Raw genomic sequence first — 22,883 nt, forward strand, 5'->3', positions numbered from 1 at the left:
TAGGTTTATGGCGCAATCGAAAATTGAGTTTATTTTTAATGCGAGTGCTTTGGAGGACCTGACGTAATTTAAGTTGATTTTGTGATTTAGTTAAATTTTGATTACATTTTTGACTTATCCTAATATAGTTTTATCTGTATTAAAGCATTTCTGTAGTCTCTGACATAATATGAAAACTTACACTCATACTAGTCCAGTATGAATCACTTAACCAGCTGGTTATCTATTGGCTGGTTAGCTATTTTTATATTCACTATTTTTGTCTTTTTTATCAACCTTATAAAATAAACATCAAATCAATTGGCAAAATGTCATCTACCTACTGGTGATATCCACCAGTAAGCATCGGATGACATGTTTACATAGAATCTCAATTTCGTAGGTATATGTGAACGTCAAAGATAGCGAATTAGCCTGCAGTACTATATGAAATGAAAACTTTTATTAAACTAAAAACTGATTAAACTAAATTAAAAATTTATTAAACTATAAAACTTATATTGAGCCGTGATAGTCAGGTGGATATAACCTCTGCCTCCGATTCCGGAGGGTGTGGTTTCGAATCCGGTCCGGGGCATGTACCTCCAACTTTACAGTTGTGTGCATTTTATGAAATTAAATATTACGTGTCTCAAACGGTAAAGAAAAAACATAGTGGGGAAACCTGCAACCCAGAGAACTTTCTTAATTTTTTGCAAGTGTGAAGTCTGCCAATCCGCATTGGGCCAGCGTGGTGGACTATTGGCCTAACCCCTCTCATTCTGAGAGGAGCTCGAGCTCAGCAGTGAGCCGAATATGGATTGATAATGATGATGATGATGACTTTAATATTAACTAATATAATCGGAAGAATTATTATTGTTCATTACCTTTATGAATCACTGAGCCTAGAAGGAATAATTATTATAAAACTCAAACTAAATCTGATTTGTTTAGTCTATACATATACCCAATGATTAGCAAGATGTGGATAGTTAACACTCAAATTAAAATTCAAAATTGGAAGTTTTTTTAACTTAGGTAATTATTATTAAGAAAGGGTACTACATAAAGCTTAGGAAAATGGCCTGATATAAAATAGGCTAATGTTACGAAAATGACTCCAAAAGGTACTGGTGGGACAGCAACAACTGGTAACACCGTTTGAAATTATTATTTTTAAGAAAATCGACTTAAATTAGGAATACCATCGATGTCATATGAAAATTCACTTCTTATCTTTTAAGATAGTGCCTAATGATAATGAGCGAAGTTTGCAATGGCATTGTTGAAGCGATTAGTTTTAGTTCTTAAGGCAAATGTCATTTTAATAGTTTTAATTACATAGCGTTGACTAATAATTACGAGCCAGATAGCAGTCATTATATTCACTGCAACAAAGTGTACTCTATTATTTTGTATTTGATTTTTGAGATAAATAGGTACGTACTATTTGTATTAGTTATTTTGATTATTATACCTAATATGTTCAGTTATATTAATTACATAACTAATTTTACGTTTGATAAATATGGTTTGTAAGCAACGTTTGCTATAAGTAAAAATTACTTTAAAGGTTTCTATACTTACACATAAGCATTTGATTATATTTTATAAATATTATTAACCTATTAATTATAAATTAGGTAGCTACTTGGGTGATCTGTCAGAAATTTCATAGGCAATGAAATTTCTGAAAAATAAAAAGATCGGTAAAGAATAATCCATAATACTCATAAAAAGAGGGCGCTTTGTAGTGAGCCGTTAATATAGGTTGCTAGTTATGATGATGAAAACTAAAAAAAAAATTAATATAAATAATTTTTCGATAATCAATATATACTCAGAGGCAAAATCTGGGCGGATAATCTCTCTGCGGCGGTCTCTGAGTATATTTTAATATTATCTTTTCAACTTTAGACATGATGACAATCCATAACATAAAAACATTATATAATCCAATAACTTTATAAAAAAAATTGGAGGCTATAGATGTTCCTACTTTACTTATTGAAGTGTAGGTACCTAGGTACTCTAAAAAAATAATCCTTCGCCGTATCCTTTGATAAATTAATATTATTTATATTGGGTGTCAAAAAATTCAACAGGTGTAAGGTATTATTAAAACTCATTAATCAGCCATTGAGTAATATTATCGCCATTAAAAGCATCAATTTCTAGATACTTATTTGACATTTAAAAATATGTGAACAACTTGCATGAGATCAAATCACCCATTACTTCGCGGCTTACTTAATTACAACGCTAGTTGGCCCCAGTTAGGCTTTTGACGCTGTAGACAAACGTTCACGTACGCGTATATCGTGACTCGGGCCAGTAAAGTCAGTTTGTTGATAAAGTCAATTAGCGGTATCGAAGTAGGGACCCGTATCATCTGATCCGGGCCCACCCTCGCGCCTGTCGCCGTATCACAGCGACGCCATTGGCTTGGCGTGCCGCTGGGGCGGAGCTTTGGACCGCTACATTTTTTATTATGCTTTTTGAGCGGTGCGTAGGTGATCACGATCCGTCCGTTATTCTTTACCAGTCGATTGAAGGCGTCGGTGTGTAGTAGTTTATTACTGTTGTGTTCGTAATATAGCGTGTCAATTATGGCGTTTTGATAGTAAATCATTTCCTCTTAATATCAAGTGTGACTCTGCGGACATTGTTGAATTTAGGAGTACCTCCTTTTTTGAGTTATAAGCAGTTGAAGGTAAGTTTTTTATTATTTATCAAAAGCATAATTTTGCATAATTAAATATTATACGTTTTTGGTCTCTTAGCTATCAACTAATTGGGTGTTTAATTTTAAATTTAAATTGGGGAAATTAATTTTATTATTATTTCAATTAAAGTAACTATAAAATTTATAGTATTTAGTAATCTTTATACTTACAAAACAAAAAAAATAATAATTTGTCTTCATAAAATAAATTGACACCCAGCCGAAACTATTGAAACAAACAAGCTAAAATAAGGACAATAGTTTATTTTTGTAACATTCCGTGAAACTAACAAATAGATACATAGTATGTAATCTAAACAAGGATTTTTGGGAACTCTAAAATATGATAGTTCATTGTTTCAAGTTAGAAGGATCAGGATTTTTAAGGCGGCTAAAGTTGCGAGGCCTTATAGTTCCTATCGACACTAATCAAATATAACTTAATAGTTTTAACCATAGCAACTTATTTTAAGACGAAAGTAGGTAGGTATCTACTTATAGTCGGAGGATTAATTCCAGTCAGTAAAATGACAAGTGCAACTGTCACTGAAAGGTTATTTTAGGTACTATTAAAATGACATTTCAGTGACAGTTTAAGTTATTATAAATTAATTAATTCCAGTCAGTAAAAAGACAACTGCAACTGTCACTGAAATGTTATTTTAATAGTAAAATGACATTTCAGTGACAGTTTAAGTTATTTTACTAGTAAATGACATTTCAGTGACAGTTGCACTTGTCTTTTTACTGACTGGAATTAATCATCCGATTAGGTGTAGTTATGCTTAAGGTTATGATAGAACTTGAACATCTAATCACAACATTCGATTAGGTGTACCTAACCAGTACAAGCTTCATATAAGTTGCCGGATATTAATTAGATAAATAATTACAATTAAATGTAACATAACGCCCCCCGCTGCGCTGTTAATTACTTAATACATTTTATAATTAATTATATCTAGGGCATTTTTATTCCCTAGCTGCACAATAGCCGATATTCATTAATCAAAGTTCACAACAAGGTATTCTGACGGCACCAGTCATATTTTTTCGAGTCAAAAGGCATAATGTTTGATATTTTAAAAAACATTTGCATAATTAGGTGAATTTTATTGCTTTATTGAATTAGGGCCGATGTCAGGCTCAAAATTGAAACCAGCGGGGTTCCCTGTGTTGTTAATTTTGTTTATAGGTTGTATTATGGTCAGCTTCGCGTTTTATTCCCATATCTTAAACTCTATAAACGTCATTAAATACTGTATAGGTCGACAACAATGGTGCATTCGTGTTATTGATCTCATTTTTATATTACTTTTATACAGATTTTATAGGACACGGCGCGACGTTGAAGACACCATTAATTCTATTTATAAACCCGTAAAACTTCTTATTGCCGTGGTTGAAGGCTTAGATGTGACATTTTTTCGAGTTTATATTCAGTTTTATTAATTCGATTTTCTATTGAAAGACTCGCTATTGTCATTTAAATTAGATGATCGTTTTATTTCGTTACTAAAATTTATTAAAATATAACTTATATAAACTCGATACAAATATTACTTACCTAGGTTTTAGAATAATTTATCTACCTAATAACTTAGGTGAGGTAGTTTGGTCAGGGGACATTAATAATTGGTGCAATTTTAACACATAAACTAGTTGCGTCTAAATACTAAGGTAATTTATGTAAAGTATTTAAATTATAACCTTAAAGTATTTAAATTATTCAGTTATTCGGTTTTAGTATTTAAAAATTTTCATTTGTAAATACGAAATTAGATTAAAATGTACGTTCACAAAATTTAAGTTGAGACCAATTTAATATTGCTCGGTAATTTAATAGGTGCCATTAGAATCTAAGATAGGATAGTCACAACAATATTTGTGACAGTAATTATCTAGGTGAATGTATTTGATAAACATGAATCACTATCATCAAAATCTTATAATTGTTCAGCTAGATATCTTCATTGGGCTATTAAGTCGGCTCACGTACTGGGCCAGCGTTCAGTAAATTGAGTTCTCACATCACAATGGCTTTTCGAATGAGTGCTCCCAAATTTTTTACTAAAGGGTTGGCCGATCTCAATTCGATTAACATTGCCAGCTTTAATAGCCCCTCGGTCTGCCCTTGGTTGTTAATGAAGTTCGTTCCACGGGAGGTTTTTGTCCGAAGGTCAGAGATCTCTGTTCCCCAGTCTAGATAAAACCCTCACGATGACTTGCGGATGCCTCCGAAACGCGAGCAGCATTGATTGTAATAGACTTAATTAGATCTTAATTAACATTCTGATTTTTCTCATTACACGCTGCTCGGAGCTACCAGCGGCGTGTGTAATAGGAAAGTCGATTCCCGAAGATCATATCTTCGTTTTTTTGTAATCAGATTTTTTTTGTTTCATTATAGTATCTAACCGGTGATGAAATTAGACTAAAACTTAGATCGATTGTAATGATTAGTAATAATGTAGAGCGAGGTATGTGTTTCATTTTGATCGAATTATCTGATGTAATTATTATTTGGGGTTTGATCTAATTATGCAAATGTTGAACAGATACCTACTTAGGTTGTTGTACCTATTTTATTTTTATCTTGATGATCGTAGATAGTTACACACAACACTGCTTCCCTTAACTGAAACACCATATTTTCTTTATTCTAGCAATTTTATTAAGTGCCTGCAGTGTGATATTATTAAAACATTACGGGATTCTGATTTGTATTATATTTGATATCGAAAACTTTTTTAAACGTTGTAATTTCTTAATGGTTTTCTCACTTTATCATATTCGGTTCTTATATTTTAAAGGGTTCTTTGATCGTAGTTACATTTTTATTACAGATTTTACTATATGACTTAAATTAAATTGACTTCGACCCTTTTGAGATTTTTGTCCACAATATAAGATAATAGTGTAGTAAGCATTTGCTAGCACAGTAACAGTATCACGGGAAATCAAATTACCTGCTTGAATGATGTTGACATTTAATAAAAAACAAATTATAAATTATTAAAATGAAGAACATTGACCACCCGTGCTGGTCATACGTGCTTACTTTATTATAAATAGCATACTATTCTGCTCCTTTGTCTGTTAAAAAGGTCAGATATTACAGACCAACAACGTAAAAAACCATTTCAATATTTACTACATTTTCTATTACTCCATCGCCAGTATTTTATCCTTGGTAATAAATAAAACATTCCTAAAATTTTGCCACAGAATTTTGAGCTTTATGTCTATGTGCAACAAGCACCTATTGCCTATCAGTTATCAGGTAGCTGGCAGACATCAGTCAAGGGTGAGTCAGACACTTTCGACTGTTATCGGGTTTAGAGGTTATAATCCGGGACACATTAATACTTAAGCCTAATGGACAAAAACTCTAATCCACTGACAGACGGATAATGTGGATTGCAAAATAGTTAGCCTTTACATAATATTATGCTTTTAGTTTTAACTTGATATTATGATTGCCTACTGCAATCCAAACTTAATTTCGAATTGGACCTAATTAGGTATAAATAAACAGCTCATTTATAATTAGTTAAAATATTTTTCTGCAATAGTCATCATAATATCACCAGTAAGGCTAACTCACTGTCTTTGACATATGCTAGTTGACATGTATAAAATTAAGATTCAATGTACCTAATAAATTTCATCCGGTACTTACTGGTGGATATCACACAGTAAGTAAATGACATATTGTCTGATGTTTATTTTAATAGGTTGATGATAAAGACTATGAATAGGTCAGCTGGTCTTTGAGTAGTTTATTTAAGTTTTGGGTTAGACTACAAAACATTGAGTTTTGTTTTTTTTTTCCAAAAAATCTAAATTGCTGCCCTAAGTAGGGAAGCTCGTACGGTTACCAACAGAGTCCAAGTAATCAAGTAGGTATTGTTATAATCTGATAGATGCTTGTAGAGTCACATATCATCTTAGGATCGTTACCAGGAATAGATGCAACGTGGTGGAAAATGCTATAAATCCTCTACTAAAATGAGAGAAATCTGACCCTTCAGATAAGCATTATAGTGAACTGATGATAATGATGAACAAACGAAACGATGACATTGAACGAATCTAAACAAAAGAGCATGCAACAAATAAAAAAATAATGTAACACTTTCCACAAGTAAGACCAGTAATTAGTAAAGTGTCGAAAGCCCACCTCAACAGATTAATGTAATGAGGCAAACAAAACCCAGAACCGAGAGGCGCCTGCACTATCTTCACTCATCCTATTATATTGTAATCCAATCCTGTGCTGAGAAATGCCCACGTAATAGTTTTGGTGACAATCAAAAAGTAATAAGCAACTTATTTTGTTGAGATAATTCCATTGTACTATACAGATCTCTGTTTAATACATCCTGTATTAACATTTTTGCTTGTAGAACTTTTTTGTAGCTTAAAAATTACAATCGTTTTTCTAGGATCTGTGGATCGGGAATGAACCACACTTTAAACTACTTAATAATAATAGAGAAGTGAAACTTGTTTGTTACTTTCTCATTGCATATAGGTAAGTTGGTGCAAATTATAATTGTGATATGGGAACTGTTAATCTAATTAAAACTTCCTTTGAATGTTATTTAGTTTTCTAATAAGGCAGTCAGGTTTGACCCACTATGGTGCCCAGTTGCGCAAAAAGAAATTGGAACTGGCGTATGTAGACCTTGCTTAATCTCAGATCTTACATAATAGTCCGTGCACACTGAACATTTTACGAGCGGTTTTTTTTTAAATTGTGATATGATGTGTATTGGTTATGCTCTAATGCATATGAATTTTTCGAGGAATAGAAAAATAATATCTGATATTTATTTCAGACTAAATGAACATACTTTTAAATTTAGGTTTTAAAAAAAGGTTGGTTTTTTTTTTTAATAGAATATTTATCATGTATTTTAAATATGACCAATATTCCTATTCCCCTCCAACTAGTCGAGAAAGACTGTAGTAGGAGTGGATACGACAATAGACCAACGGGGCGGGGATAGAACTACCACCCTTCGGTGATGACACCGCTTTACCGTTGAGCAATTAAGATTCACTTTGTGAGGTGAACATAAATAAATCTACTTATAATTTGTATATAACAACCGCCAAAATCAGCTTTCTATTAAACGAACTGCACAAAAATTGGTCCACGCTTTTGAAATCATATGATGACAGACACATAGATCCACTATTAGATAGATAATTTGACACCCGTAGTAAACTTGTAGGTACTTATAGTATTTTTTAAGTCGCGGCTTTAAAAAGCTAGTGTAAACGGACTTTTACTTGTTAGGATTAGTCTATGCCTAATGGGCTACTCGAGATACTAGAGACCAGTCTACAGTTGTGGATATCAGATGTTTATCTATACAGACATAGAAAAACTGGTAGCCCGGTCTAGCCTGAGTTAGTTAGCAATGTACACTTAGATTGTATCTAGTTACCGATTGACGTGGACTAAAGGTGGCTTCCAACTGTCCACGCTGCGGCAAATATGGATATCAATAATATTTAAAAAAATAATAATAATTCTACGATTGCGTGAAACATTGTCAACTTAAAATTACTAACTTATGTAATTAATGAACGATTAATATCTAAAATGGCTACTGTTGAATGGGGTATGAAAAAATTGTTTTTCTGGAAAAATCAACAACTATAACCACTTTTTGTATATTTATTTAACTGTAAGATTGGGGTTCTAGAGCCCTTTTAAGCATAAACATTACACTGACATGTGTCAAGCACTATATTACAAATAGTCAACTGTAACTGTTTTACGACGCCAAAGACAAATGATTGTGTGCGATTATTTGTTTAGAGATGTAGACAATGAAAACATTATCGATAACACACCGATAACCCATAATATAAAACCATAGTATACTTGGGCGTATGTGACTGGCGTGATACTCGTATAGAGTTTAACTAACTAACTATAATGGATATTTAATCTCCTGGCGGCCAATTCACTAACTTTGAGTGTTTTAGTTGATATACCTACACGTTTACCAACTAAATAGCTAATATTGTGATCTCGTATGTTAACTATTTAAGTATTCAATGCTAACTGATCTAAATTGATTGAATAACGGTAAAAAAATGACATCCTATAGCTACTGACAACCCTTCCTTAATATCAGAGTGATATGAAGGTAGTGGATATTGCCCAGATGACTTTGTTATTTTCGTTAACAATATATTTTACCGAATAAGAAAACTGCGATTATTATTGATGTTAATTATAATAGGTAACACTCTATTCTTAATCTGTGGTGACTCCTTATCAACCCACAATAGGCTCACTGCTGAGCTCGATCTCCTCTCAGAATGAGAGGGGTTAGGCCTTGATCCACCACGCTGGCCCAATGCGGATTGGCGGACATTACACACGCAGAGAATTAAGAAAAGTTCTCTGGTATGCAGGTTTCCTCATTCTCCGTTTGAGACACGTGATATTTAATTTTTTTAAATGCACAAAACTGAAAAGTTGGAGGTGCATGCCCCGGCCCGGATTCGAACCCACACCCTCGGAATCTGAGGCAGAGGTCATATCCACTGGGCTATCACAGCTCTTGTTTTCTGTGGTGACTAATACACGTCAACGTTAGTGAATAGGCCGGCAGAGGCGAGTTGTAGTAGGCGGGTATACCCGGCCGGTGGCTGCGCAGCCTTGATACGCATTGGCGCATAAAATTAAACCGATGTTCACCAATATTTATTACGGGCGAATTAATTGAAACACCCGCCGCAGCCGACGTTGGCCCATTCATTGGATAATAAATTAATGAGAAAATATCAGCCTACCCGTTAATTATTTACCATAATCATATCTTAGCAATGAGTTGTTTTAACACCAAAGAAACGTTATTAAGAATGCGTTAGCTATTATGAATTCCATAATTAGTTATATATAATAATGCTAGAAAAAGGAGCCAAAAAGTGATTTAGTTGATCGGTTTCCATTTAGAGCCTCAATAGTCCAACGGTAAAGCGGTTGAACTCATCACCAAGGGGTGGTGGTTCGATCCCCGTTGGTCTATTGTCGTATCCAGTCCTAATACTGTCTTAGCCGACTAGTGGAGGGCAATGGGAATATTGGTCCTATTAACAAAAGATATGTACACACACACACACATCCGGGTGTGTTACAATCGTTAAACCACGGTCTGATCTATCGTCAGATCATATCTACACTAATATATAAAGCTGAAGAGTTTGTTTGTTTGTTTGTTTGATGGAACGCGTTAATCTCAGGGACTACTGGTCCGATTTGAAAAATTCTTTCAGTGATAGATAGCCCATTTATCGAGGAAGACTATAGGTTTTATACTATCCCTGTACTCCTACGGGAATGGGAACCACGCGGGTGAAACCGCGCGGCGTCAGCATAGTTAAAATATAATTGCATTGTCCCCAAAATATTCATCCAAGTATTGAGTCTATCGAACAAAGGAAACAGGCGCCTGTTTTAATAAAACTCTCAAAATTTGACCTGTAGGTCAGTTCGTCAAAGATCGGCATAGTTGATTTAAGTTTTTATTCAATACTTGGCCATTAAATGTATTAGACAAGTTATACTAAACGACCTATATTGTACCTACGTTGCTTTTATTATATTACTTGATAAAGTACCTATGTATTGAACTACAACACAAATATATAAATTCATATAGTGATTGTTTAAGAATCAGTTTCGTTTTTGCACGGACTTTCTTACCTTGCGTAATCGCTAGAATACCTACTTTTATTTCAAATTTAACAGCACTTGTTAAACTGTCAAAACACACACACATACACAGTTATAACAGCTACAGTTACCTATACCATAAACTTTAAAATATTTGGCGGTCTTACCCGATGTACGGTTTTCGCCGACCGTATTTAAGTAACAGGTCAACATAAATACGTCCACGTAGACGAAGTCGCGAGAATTTGCTAGTTCATAATATTTGTGAACTAAAGTAGAAAGGGGGATATTAGGTTATACTTTTTACTAGAAATTCCATTAACCATTCAAATTATTTACGTACAGCTCGAACCGATTCGACACTTCTGTTTAGTTTTTGTTCTAAACTCAGTTTTTGTGACCAGTCATAATATAATTGATTTCAAGAAATGAAAGTTTCTGATGTAAAGCTTAGCGCACATTGCATGATTAATACAAAATAGAAAAGGGTAGTTCTCATCTTTGAATATATATATATATATGTCTAGATGGATAGTCTTCATAATACTACCGCGATAAAAATGGACCCACTAATGTAGCCTTGTGTGCGCAAGAGCTCTGCAGTACACTCGCGTCACCTACGTTTGTATGCGTGTATAGGGTTACCATGTTATTTTTATTTGCTTTTATATATAATCAAAGGTTCTCATATCAAATTTTATTAGATATTATTATCAAAAATTTGTAAACTTTAATACACAGTCTTACCTAATCTGTTGCTTCCTGGAGAAAAAAAAACATAAAAGACTGGAAGGATTTGCCGCTTTTCTATTGGGCCAACTGATTTTTATACAGGGCCCCTCAAGCTACTCCACTGTTTAAACCTGTTATTTCATTAAAGCAAAATGAATTTTAAATAGTAATTATTAGGTCTACTTTACTTAGACGAAAATTGAGGTTTAAATATCAACAATCCATGTTTATATATGGTCGATAGTGCCTTTTTTAGTTTCGTGCACGCTATTGCGGATCCCTAAAAATTATCAAGGCCAAAATATTCCATCTATCGAAACAGCTCGATCTCTTGCCAATGTTTGATTGCTTTAGTTAATTCAATAATTTTTTTTCCGAATCGATCTTTTTACAATTTTGCAATGTCTATACCTAACACGGATTGAAAACAGACAATTTGAATTACTAATCGTGTTAAATTTAGACAATTGCGCAAATGAATTTTAAACTGAATTATTTTTAAATCAATGTTGCTAGAGTAACTTCGGATTCGTTCTAGTGCCTCAATAGCTCAAAGGTAAGAGTGGTCGGACTCATCACCGAGGGGTGGTGGTTCGATCCCCGCCCTGTTGGTCTATTGTCGTACCCACCCCTAATACAGTCTTTCCCGACTAGTTGGAGAGGAATGGGAATATTGGTCATATTTAAAAAAAAAAGGCATGGCAAATATTCTTTAAAAAAAAATGCAGTATGCTATAAAGTGCAAAAGACTAATTACTTAGTAAAAAGCAGTGGATTTACTGAGGTTTTAGTGTTTGTTCAAATTCTACAAAATGTAAATTTTCTTTGACTTTAATAGCCAATAAATTAGCAAGTACTAAGCATCTCATAGCGATAACAATTTTTTCTTCTCTTTGTCATAAAACAACTTTTTTTCTCAATTAACCTTAGGGGTGGCAATACAGACTTATTACCTTATTATATCTAACTTCCCCTACGAGTAAATCTTTATTGACGTGTCAAAAGTGCTTGTAAACTGAGCCTACTTGAAATAAATGAATTTTGAATTTTGAATTTTTGAATTTTGAATTGCCAACAAAAACCTTTATTGTAGAAAGTAGTAAGTGTACTTATAAACAAAACATACACAACAACCTATTCATATGATATATTATGATGAAAAATTGTATACAAGTATTATTTATTAGTAAAGCTTTGCGGTAAGCGCTATCGATGCGTGCGGCAGATGTGCCGGCAGGTGATCACCGAGTCACGGTTGACAGCTCTACGAGCTATCTGAACTCGTGAGCCTGTAAAAAAGTTCTAAAGAAGTGCTACTGATGAAAACGCAACGCTTAGAAGAGAACGTTTTATTGTATTGAAACCTATTATATCGCTATCGCTTCAGAGCCGTGATAGCCCAGTGGATATGACCTCTACCTCCGATTCCGAAGGGTGTGGGCTCGAATCCGGTCCGGGGTATGCACCTCCAACTTTTAAGTTGTGTGCATTTTATGAAATTAAATATCACGTGTCTCAAACGGTGAAGGAAAACATCGTGAGGAAACCTGCATACCAGAGAATGTTCTCAATTCTCTGCGTGTGTGAAGTCTGCCAATCCGCATTGGGCCAACGTGGTGGACTATCGGCCTGACCCCTCTCATTCTGAGAGGAGACTCGAGCTCAGCAGTGAGCCGAATATGGGTTGATAATGATGATATCGCTACTAGCTGGCTAATGATTCTGTTTGTTGCATAGATTTTAAAAATCGAATGTCGAGTCATTTTGATGCTTACTACAGTTTCGTCTCTAGTCTCGATCTGCCCAAAACTTCAGCGGTGTCATCAATACCGTCTTTACCATAAGGGCACACAGGACACGTGCCCAGGGCCCCCATTCTCAGGGGGCCCCGAAGGAATCAAAGGACAATCATGACAAATGACAACATCATCCTTCAAAAAATTGACTTTAAGGATATCCTGATAGAAGATTTTGCTCAACAAAAATCTCGAAAGAAACCATTTTAGTAACCCAAAAATCAGCAGAATTCTAATATCATTAATGACAGATTACATTTATCATACTGTATTTGATTACATATAATAAATGGTTATACTTAGTAAAAAAATGTTAGTATAATTCGCTTTTTTTACTTTCCAAAAGGGCCCCAAATTCTTGAGTGCCCAAGAGCCCCAGCCTAGTTTAAGACGGCGGTGGGTGTCATCATCACTATTGAGCAGTGTTAGCATTACCATTGAGAAGTTTACATAATTATATTGATTACAACCGAGGCTTTTAGGTTCAGCAATGTGTTCCTCACTTTATGATAAGATGATTAATAAAAACGGAACCCTAAAAATGAATCATCAGCAACAAATTAATGGAATTAATCATTGTCCACTTAACAGTCGATTAATTGTGATTTAGAAATAAACCGAATTTCTCCGAAACGATCCGAGGAAGAAGACAAATAAGTAGCTATTGTAATGTAACAAATGCACCGTTAAATTGGCTCAAATGTAATTAACACTGAGTTAATTAGAAGTGCTTCGCAGTCCAGTAGTCGCGGCGATTTGAGATTATTCTGAACTTTTGCATTTACTTGAATACAAACTACGTTATAATTTTACGTCCTACGGGTAAACATTCAATGTCGTGTTTTTTCGTGTTTTTCTTCTTACTTGTATGGCTAAGATCGGCTGCTCTAGCTATGTTATATATCGATTTTCTTTTTACAATCACTATCGTTTAGAAAAATAAATAATTTACGAGAATAACATTCGTTATACTCGTAGATAACCTCGCATACTGATGTGTCACTAACATACATTTTTTCATTTTCTATTCGTTATCCATTGTAGAAAGAGAATTGATATGCAACACAACTACTGCGGCTGGAATGCTTTTCCAGTTTCCATCATTGCTTATTATCAGACGCGTTTGCAGACGAGTGTTATATAGTTAACCATAAGTATAGTTTTAAATTGATTTTTACCAATTTTACTAAGGTTTGTAATTCTTTTTACTGAACTTTAGAATTATCTGAGATTAGTGTCAACGAAAAAGGAAAATTAGGTTCATAATTTGGGTGTGACAAAGTAAGTAATTGAGGCTTGCATTGCAACTACACCACCAATCCCAACGTCCATTCCAGTCTAGACGCCCGAAAAACGGCCTTTACGATCCTGACGACAACATAAAGACCGACAATGCTTCCTTGGCAACAAAATACAAGCTACACAGCGTCTTCACCGGCGAAGACGAGGTCCGCGATATCTGACGTCACACGGACTTGAGCTTTTTACTCACGTAATTCTAGGGCGCCCGGACTGATACAAGCCAAAACACCCTTTCATAACGTCTCTCGTTATCGTGGTCCGAGTCTTAGAGGAGATGACCTTAGAGAGTCGCTTCGCCCATCTCTTCTGCTTCTGCCTTCGGGCCCCATCAGACGATGCTTCTGCGCTCGCCCAAAACCCCCCATGACGTCGCTGAGGACCCATTAACAACGGCATTTACACGATTAGAAAAAAAATAACAGTTTGCAAACTTGATTTTTTTTAAACACAGATTTCTATTCATCATGTTGTGTATATGCAGCGGTTATTAAAATGGGAGGGGTGGAAGACGGACGTGCATATTGCAATTTAGATGCACCATACAGATACAGGGTTTAATTGCGCCTGACGGGTTTAGGGGTAATTGTGTTTATTAATATCAACAGACAAACACACAATAACATTCTGATGTAATGACCGATCGCTATCGCTCGAAGCCTTCCGCGTTTCGATGAAAGTTAAAATTATATTTGCAGTTCACATGATTTTCACTTTATTGCGTCAGGCTTTTACAAGGTCTATGGAACTACCAACTAATCTAGGTATACCATATGTTTTCTGTGTCTATACTAATATTATAAAGCTGAAGAGTTTGTTTGTTTCATTGAACGCGCTAATCTGAGGAACCACTGATCCGATTTCAAAAATTCTTTCAGTTTTAGATAGCCTATTTATCGAGGAAGGCTATAGGCTATATATTATCCCCGTATTCCTACGGGAACGGGAACCACGCGAGTAAAACCGCGCGGTGTCAGCTAATTAATAATAATCAAATGAAAAAGCTATTTACTTACTTTGTCTTTGGTGCATTATGTAATTGACGGACCACCTGAGAGTGGCATGTGGCACGACGATTCTCTTTCTACAATCGCAAACGTTTCGAAATTTAAAAATGTAAGCGAATGACATCTTTGTTATCGATAGATCACGTGATCAAGTTATCGATCTGTCATTCCCTTATATTTTTTAGTTTTCGAAGCGTTAGTGTGAGTTAGTAGAAAGAGATTCAACATGCTATATGGGTACATCCCCTGTAGGCAAGCGAAACGTCGATGCTCTTTCTACCATCGCAAACGCTTCGAAAACTAAAAAAATTTATAGGAATGGCAGATCTCGATCATGTGATTTGTCGATAGCAAATGTCATTCCCATACATTTTTCAAATTTTCGAAGCGATAGCGATCGTAGAGAGAGAATCGACGTGCCATTTGGCTACAGGGGCAGGCCAGTAAGTAGAGCACCATCTATAGGTAGGTACTATTATCTATACTAATATTATAAAGAGGAAAACTTTGTTTGTATGTTTGTATGTTTGTTTGTAATGAATAGGCTCAAAAACTACTGGACCGATTTTAAAAATTCTTTCACCATTCGATAGCTACATTATCCACAAGTAACATACGCTAAATTTTATATAGGAAAAAATAGGGTTCTGTAGGATATTTGGGTTTTTTGGACACAAGGTGTTAAAAATCAACCAGAAAAGGTAGTAGTAGGGGTAGGGGTAGGGTGGGGTAGTTGAAAGTTTACATCGAGTTTCACGCGGACGAAGTCGCGGGCGTCCGCTAGTTATATCATAAAGAGATAACGTTTGTGAGGTTTTGGGCAATGTCTAGATACACTAAACCGATTTCGAAAAATTCTACCAATAAAAAACTACTTTTTTTGTGAGTGTCATTAGGCTAGGTATATATTTTATTTATGTCTTCTTTTTCACGAGTACGAGACCAGGTGATAAAAATTAAATAAAATAACCACTGGACAAACTAAAAGTATTAGAAATATAGAACGTTAATCCTAAATTATTTCTATTGTTGCAGGAATCTCCACAACTCTACAATCCAATTAATCCTACCCTCATTTAAAATAATGGGAGTATCAGAACCAAACTGCTCCTCAACTCCCGACCTTCCCCCTCACGACCCGGAGCGACCCGGTTCAGGCAGCGGCATGGATGACGAGGACATTCCCAGAAGGAAGCAGAGGCGGTATAGGACCACCTTCACTAGCTACCAGCTCGACGAACTGGAGAAGGCTTTTGGGAGGACGCATTATCCTGATGTATTTACCAGGTGAGAAATTGGCTTTTGACACCTTAAGCTTTTGGCTGGTGGGAGGCTTCGGCTCAGACCAATTATAGAAGGACCTGTATCTCACTTATAGTCACGAGCAAAATTGTCTGTCATTTTCTGAGTAAAACGAGCTTAGATTTGGTGTATATCTTACACTAAACTAGAAGTTTTTTCCCGTTTTTTACACCATTCAACTACACAAAAACATTTTTACGGAGGTCTTTAATCGACGAACACGATTACAACTATTTAACATCGATTCTATAGAGACAGTTTTTATAATCGCATTAGATCGTTGATCATATACTTTGACAGAAAAGCAACGTCTAGCGATGCAGGTCCTATACAATAATTGGTCTGAGGGCTTCGGCCGTGGTAGTTACAATCCTACCAGTAAAGATATACCTGCGATTTAACGTTCTGGTACAATGTCGTGTAGAAACCGATAGGGATGTGGATTTTCACCCTCCTAACAAGTTTGCCCGCTTCCATATTAGATTCATCATCACACACCATTGAGTGAGATTGTAGTCAAAGGCTAACTAGTAAAGATTAAAAAAAAACACGACATCCGTATAGGTACTCGTAGTTCTAATTTTGAAGATGTAAGAAAAGAGATTACAAAAAGAGATTTATAAAGAAAATTTATGAAAAGGATATTAGAAAAGGAAGGCGTTTCTAGACCAAAGTTATGACATTCTAAATAAAGGACCCGGAAAACTAGCAAAGATATCTTGAGTAGACAGGTCTAGGTACCTCATCTTAGTTATTACGTTTTGCTTTTCTGGTAATTATTTTTGTGCCTTATTATGTTTGTTTCTTGTTAGTTGGTTTGTTTGAATTTATTTTAATTTTGACTCTCTTTGTTCTAGGGAGGAGTTAGCTTTAAAAATTGGCCTCACAGAAGCAAGAATACAGGTGGGTCATTTGAGTTGTATTAAACGAATACATTGGTGTTAAGTCTTATATACCTATGGATATAAATGCCCTGCCTACGAAGATTCATAAGATCATTGAACCCCATTTATCTCTACGTGATCGAATGATCGAATCAGAAATTAGGAGATTCACAAAAGAACCCAAGGCACCGATATAGCTCAACGTGTCGCGAAGCTGAAGTGGCAAAGAGCCGATAGACGTTGTTATCCCAAGGTGCTGGAAAGGCGACTCCACACTAGAACGCGCAGTGTTGGTCGACCCCCCAACAGGTGGACTGACGATATCAAGCGAGTCGCGGGAATTCGCTGGATGCAGGCGGCTCAGGATTGTGATGTTTGGAAATCCCCACAAAAGACATATATCCTGCAGTAGACGTCCATCGGCTGATATGATGATGATGATTAGTTTCATGTAAAACACAAAAGGTATTGGGTGTTTGAAGACGCTTATACTTTTGAGTCGTTGCAAAAAAGTCGGTGTCTCTCCGACCGGACAAAGAATTCGTTGTCGGTAACAAACAATCAAAGGGCTAATATTTGTTTTTGTCGCACCCATAATGAACAGTAATTGAGCCGTTTCAACGCGACCACATACCATCACGTGGAACGATGTCATGGGGGTTTTTTATAACTGCATCTCCTTTATTAGCTCGTGTAATGGTATTAATAATATCGCACGGATGTGGGATGATGGTGATGTGGGATGATTTCAAAAGGTGCCGGTAAATGTGGTCTTATAACTGGTTGTTATAATGATCATTATTAGTTTAATTATTGTATGAAAGTTTTTTTACATTAACTTGAATGAAATTGTTCTGTATTCTGCAAAGTAGTGGGTACCTACAATACATTTTCAATCTCAAACTCGAAATTTACTTCAAAGTTTTAACATAATAATGGTAATTTTGAACAATATTGTTATTCTCATCACTATTATATCTAACTAGCGGACACCCGCGACTTCGTCCGCGTGAAACTCGATGTAAACTTTCAACTTCCCCTACCCAACTCTACCCCTACCCTAACCCTACCCTAACCCTACCCAACCCCCTACCCTACCCCTACTCTACCCCTACCCTACCCCTACCCTACCCCCTACGCTACCTTACCCAACTCTACCCCTACCCTACCCCTACCCTACCCTACCTTTTCCTTTTTTTTTGCTATAAACCTCACGGAGCCCGAGACCTTTCCAACGAATGCAAAATCGTGGAAATCGGTTCGTGCGTTCTGGAGTTATAGCGTCAGGAAGAAAAACCCGACTTATTTTATATATAGTAGATGTCTTTATTTCTTCCTTATAGATAGGCAATAGGTACAAAAAACTAATAATAAGACATTCGAGAAATGCAATTTTTTTGAAATTCAAGTTTTTTTACCAATGAACAGTGGCGGATTTGTAGTATTGGCCTCCCTAGGTCACAAAGCCCCATTTTATTGCCTTTTATCAAAATCAGTTGATTTTGTAATATTTTCCGAGGTCTTGGGGATAATTGCAAATATAAATAAAACTCAAAACGGTTTTAAGTTTAAATTTAATGCTTGGAGGCCATTGGATCATCTTCTACCTCTACACAGGAAGTAAAACTAAAAGAAATTTTAATGATATTGAAATTGTAAATTATTCAAATATGTATGATTTATTTTTAAAAGAGCAACTGTTGAGTTTCTTGCCGGCTTTTCTCAAACCGTTCAAAACCTTCCAAACCGTTGGTAGAGTCTTAACATATAGTCAAACTTGACGTTTCAAAAGTGTAAACTAACCCTACCTGAAATAAATGAATTTTGAATTTGAAAAAAAAAGACAAAATTATATTGTATTAATTTATGATATTAAGCTATTTCGCATTGCTTATTCCTACATTTTTTGTCACGAGGGCCGCTCCTAACATTTGTCCGCCCTAGGTCCGGACCTACTAGACCTTAGGATAAATCCGCCACTGCCAATAAAGCTATACATATAAAAAGTTATTAGGTACGAGTACATTTATGAATAAGTATTTGTAAATATCTGTATTTTTAACTGTTTTTTTAATAATTTAAATAATGATCAGTGACATTCAAACGAACATCCTGTCAATCGAATTAATTATAGTACAATATATGCTGACAATAATGAATAATAACATAATAATATGAAAACATGGCGGCCAACAAAATGAACCTTAATTACGCAAGCGGTGTAATCAATGCAATGATTTTTAAAATTACATTACAAATGCATTTGTAAAATTAAATCTGACTCACGGACCGCAAGATTGCTCATCGTTAATTTAATCTGTGTTCAAACATAAAATTGTCTGCAAGTAGGTAAATGTCCAGCGAATAATTTATTATATTTTCGTCAACTTCAAAGCCACTTAAATTCAGCAAAAAGCACTCTACACTTTCCAATCAATTCAAAACCGGAAATGTTGGTTCTACAATACCAAAAAATACAATTGCAAAGTCAAATTCACAAATTCTTCGCGTAGAATGTAAAAATATATACTTAAAAGTACATTTAGTAACTAATCATATTGAATTTCCGCAAAATAACGACTGAAATAATTAGTTTTGTAATTTGTGTGTTAATAATTTTTATCCATATTTCATTCTATCTCTTCAGTAGAATGCAGATTCTGAAGTGGAAGCTAGCTTCCAAACCATAAATTAGATACTTTTTAAAGTATCTCAGTAAAGCTATTGTACACATATAGAAATCTTGACTTTCCTCTATGCTTAAGGCTCCTTTGAATTTAATTTGACCAATGCTTAAAATAATAACCGATGAAGTTTAATATCTCTATAACTTTGCAGATGCAAGCAACATTTTAATTTTCCAGTGTCCATTTAAATTGTTTATGTGATGAATGTATGTGTAACTTAATAACAGGAATAAAAACTAGAACTATTCTCAGATCGAGGAGCGTTTAAGATCATTAGCACAAATATGTCAATCAATCAGACCCTACGATCTTATATACTAGTTAGCTCTCCTTATAGTTAATTGATGTTTAAATAAATGTTACAGTGTAGATGCAGTTGTGATAAATGGAAATTATAGAAATATCTAATTAGTAATAAAACGTCTAATAAGGACTCCAAGCTAATACTTGAAGAGTTACTATTAACGATAGAACGAACGGTAGTACGTACTTGTGCCTATAATTGTGCCTCTGAGTATATGTAGTTATAAAAGACTTGCTCGTTTAAAGGTATTAGATTTCTACATTTTGTGATGTGGCTATCTATGGTAGTCGATGAAGTTACAGGCAAATGAGTCTTAACATCAATGTCATAGATTAATGGTGTCTAGGTCCTGCGAGATATTGCCCAATCCATCAGCATACATGCATACGTGCATATCATGTTATTCTGTATGTTGTTACTTGTGCATCATTTTGAACGGTCGTCTCTTTGTCTACTAGGTGTGGTTCCAAAACCGGCGGGCGAAATGGCGTAAGCAGGAGAAGGTGGGGCCCCATGCACATCCGTATAGCGGATACTTAAGCAGCGGGCAACCATTACCGACTACATCTATGCCAGTTCCACCGCATTCGTTCAGTCAGCTCGGATTTGGATTGAGAAAGCCTTTTGACAACGCTCTAGCGTCTTTCAGGTACGTAAAACTTTTTGGAGTACGCAAATTGAAAATTAACTTTATCTTGTGATTGCAAAATTAACCGCAAAATATTAGTGATTTATTTATTTACTACTTATATAATATAATGCTACTGTACTTTTAATAATATTATTTGTAGCAATCCAAACGTCTCATAATCTTCTCATTACAAATAGTTTTTGCGGTTTAGCAGTCGTTATTCTCATACAGTGTAATTATTAATGTTTAATCATTCAATAGCAATATATTTTGCATTACATGAAATTATCAGTTGATTGAGTTGTATTATTTCATTTACAAATACGAGTACAAACATGTTTAACAAATAACTCCTTCATATTATGCTATTAATTACATTTATCTGTAGTCTAATAATACTTGTTGTTTTACATTAATGTACTTTTGAAATACCTAATTATAAATGAACATAGATGGAACTACGTATTTGTTATTCGTGAATATCCTTAACTAATGGGTTTAATTTAATATTCATCACACTGCTTATACGTTTATAATACCTGTATGTTTTTTTTTCGTTTAACAGGTACGCCAACAGTCCCCTGTTTGGAGCACAGTACCTTCCGCCGCTTTCTCGTCCTCCACTTTTCGGGGCTCCACTATACGCTACATCGCCCGCTCATTTCCACTCTCTGTTCGCCAATCTAACCGTACCCGAACTACCTCGAATCTCACCTGAACAATCACGATTGTCACCCGAAGTAACTCGATCGCCAGCACCGTCGATCTCCCCTCCAATATCACCAGGCAGCGAGACTTTACCCCCATCTGAAGATGTTAGGAGTTCCAGCATAGCAGCATTAAGACTAGCTGCTAGAGAACACGAACTCAGATTAGAATTGTTGCGACAGCGAGCGGATTTAATTTGTCAATAGTAAATTTGCATATATCTAGAATTTTAAATGCTCCGTTTGCTATGCATCGAAGATTGTGAAAATGGTTGTATTGAAACTTTGATTTTGTATTCATTTAATTTTTACATTTTAAAGAAGGTTTGCGATTTCTGACAAAAACCTTCCCGTTTGTTTGACTTCATTTTGATTTTGTTTTTCGTTTTATTTCGTTAGCTAAGTTCACAGAGTTAATTTTATTACTAGTGAAGTTTTTGTGATTATAGTTTTATGCAATAATAGTAATATTAACAAGTATTTTTTCAATGCAGTATACAACCAAGTAAAAAATAAATTCTATTATCTAAATAAAATATAAAAGTTATACTATTATTTTTTAATTAACATCCGCATATTATTATTATTGTACAAAAAACAATTTATCATTAAACTTCAATGCATACATACTTATCAAAATAATTTTATGTACATTTAATTAATTATGTTTAGTGAAAGGGAATATTATTTTTATTAATAAAAAGACTTAAACGCAATCAGTATAATTATAAGTTCTTTTACAATTATTATTATTATATTATATTATTCATAAGTATTTCTTCAATGATTCCTATAAAATAATTGTTAATATTTATGATATAGTTAATTACAAACGCGTCTATTGTTTTAATGTAAATCCCGTCCAATGTAAAATATGTTAGTTGTTGTATGAATAAAATAATTTTAATATAAATGATTCTTTGCTTTATTCATTTAATATTTAATCAGCAATTTATAATAATAATTAATCAGCAATTTAAGGAGATTATAATGAAATATAACTTCTATTGTTATATTTTTATCTTCTACCTGCAGCTTCCTATCTAATATCTTATACCTACTTCGTGAGATTTTTTATATATGTTACCGATCAAACCCAAAATTATCTGTCTTACCAGTTTA

General features: G+C 34.6%; 1 protein-coding gene across 1 annotated transcript; it reads left to right on the forward strand.

Moving 5' to 3' along the window:
- Nucleotides 1–2,501: 2,501 nt before the first annotated feature.
- On the forward strand, nt 2,502–22,674 carry LOC112056678 (homeobox protein aristaless). The gene is made up of 5 exons (XM_024097138.2): nt 2,502–2,695; nt 16,282–16,533; nt 17,406–17,451; nt 20,882–21,072; nt 21,620–22,674. The coding sequence occupies exons 2-5, from the start codon at nt 16,331–16,333 to the stop codon at nt 21,966–21,968; spliced, it is 789 nt and encodes a 262-aa protein (XP_023952906.1). The 5' UTR covers nt 2,502–2,695; nt 16,282–16,330; the 3' UTR covers nt 21,969–22,674.
- Nucleotides 22,675–22,883: the final 209 nt, after the last annotated feature.

The sequence above is a fragment of the Bicyclus anynana genome, chromosome 3 (assembly GCF_947172395.1).
Source record: "Bicyclus anynana chromosome 3, ilBicAnyn1.1, whole genome shotgun sequence".
Taxonomy (NCBI): Eukaryota; Metazoa; Arthropoda; class Insecta; order Lepidoptera; family Nymphalidae; genus Bicyclus; species Bicyclus anynana.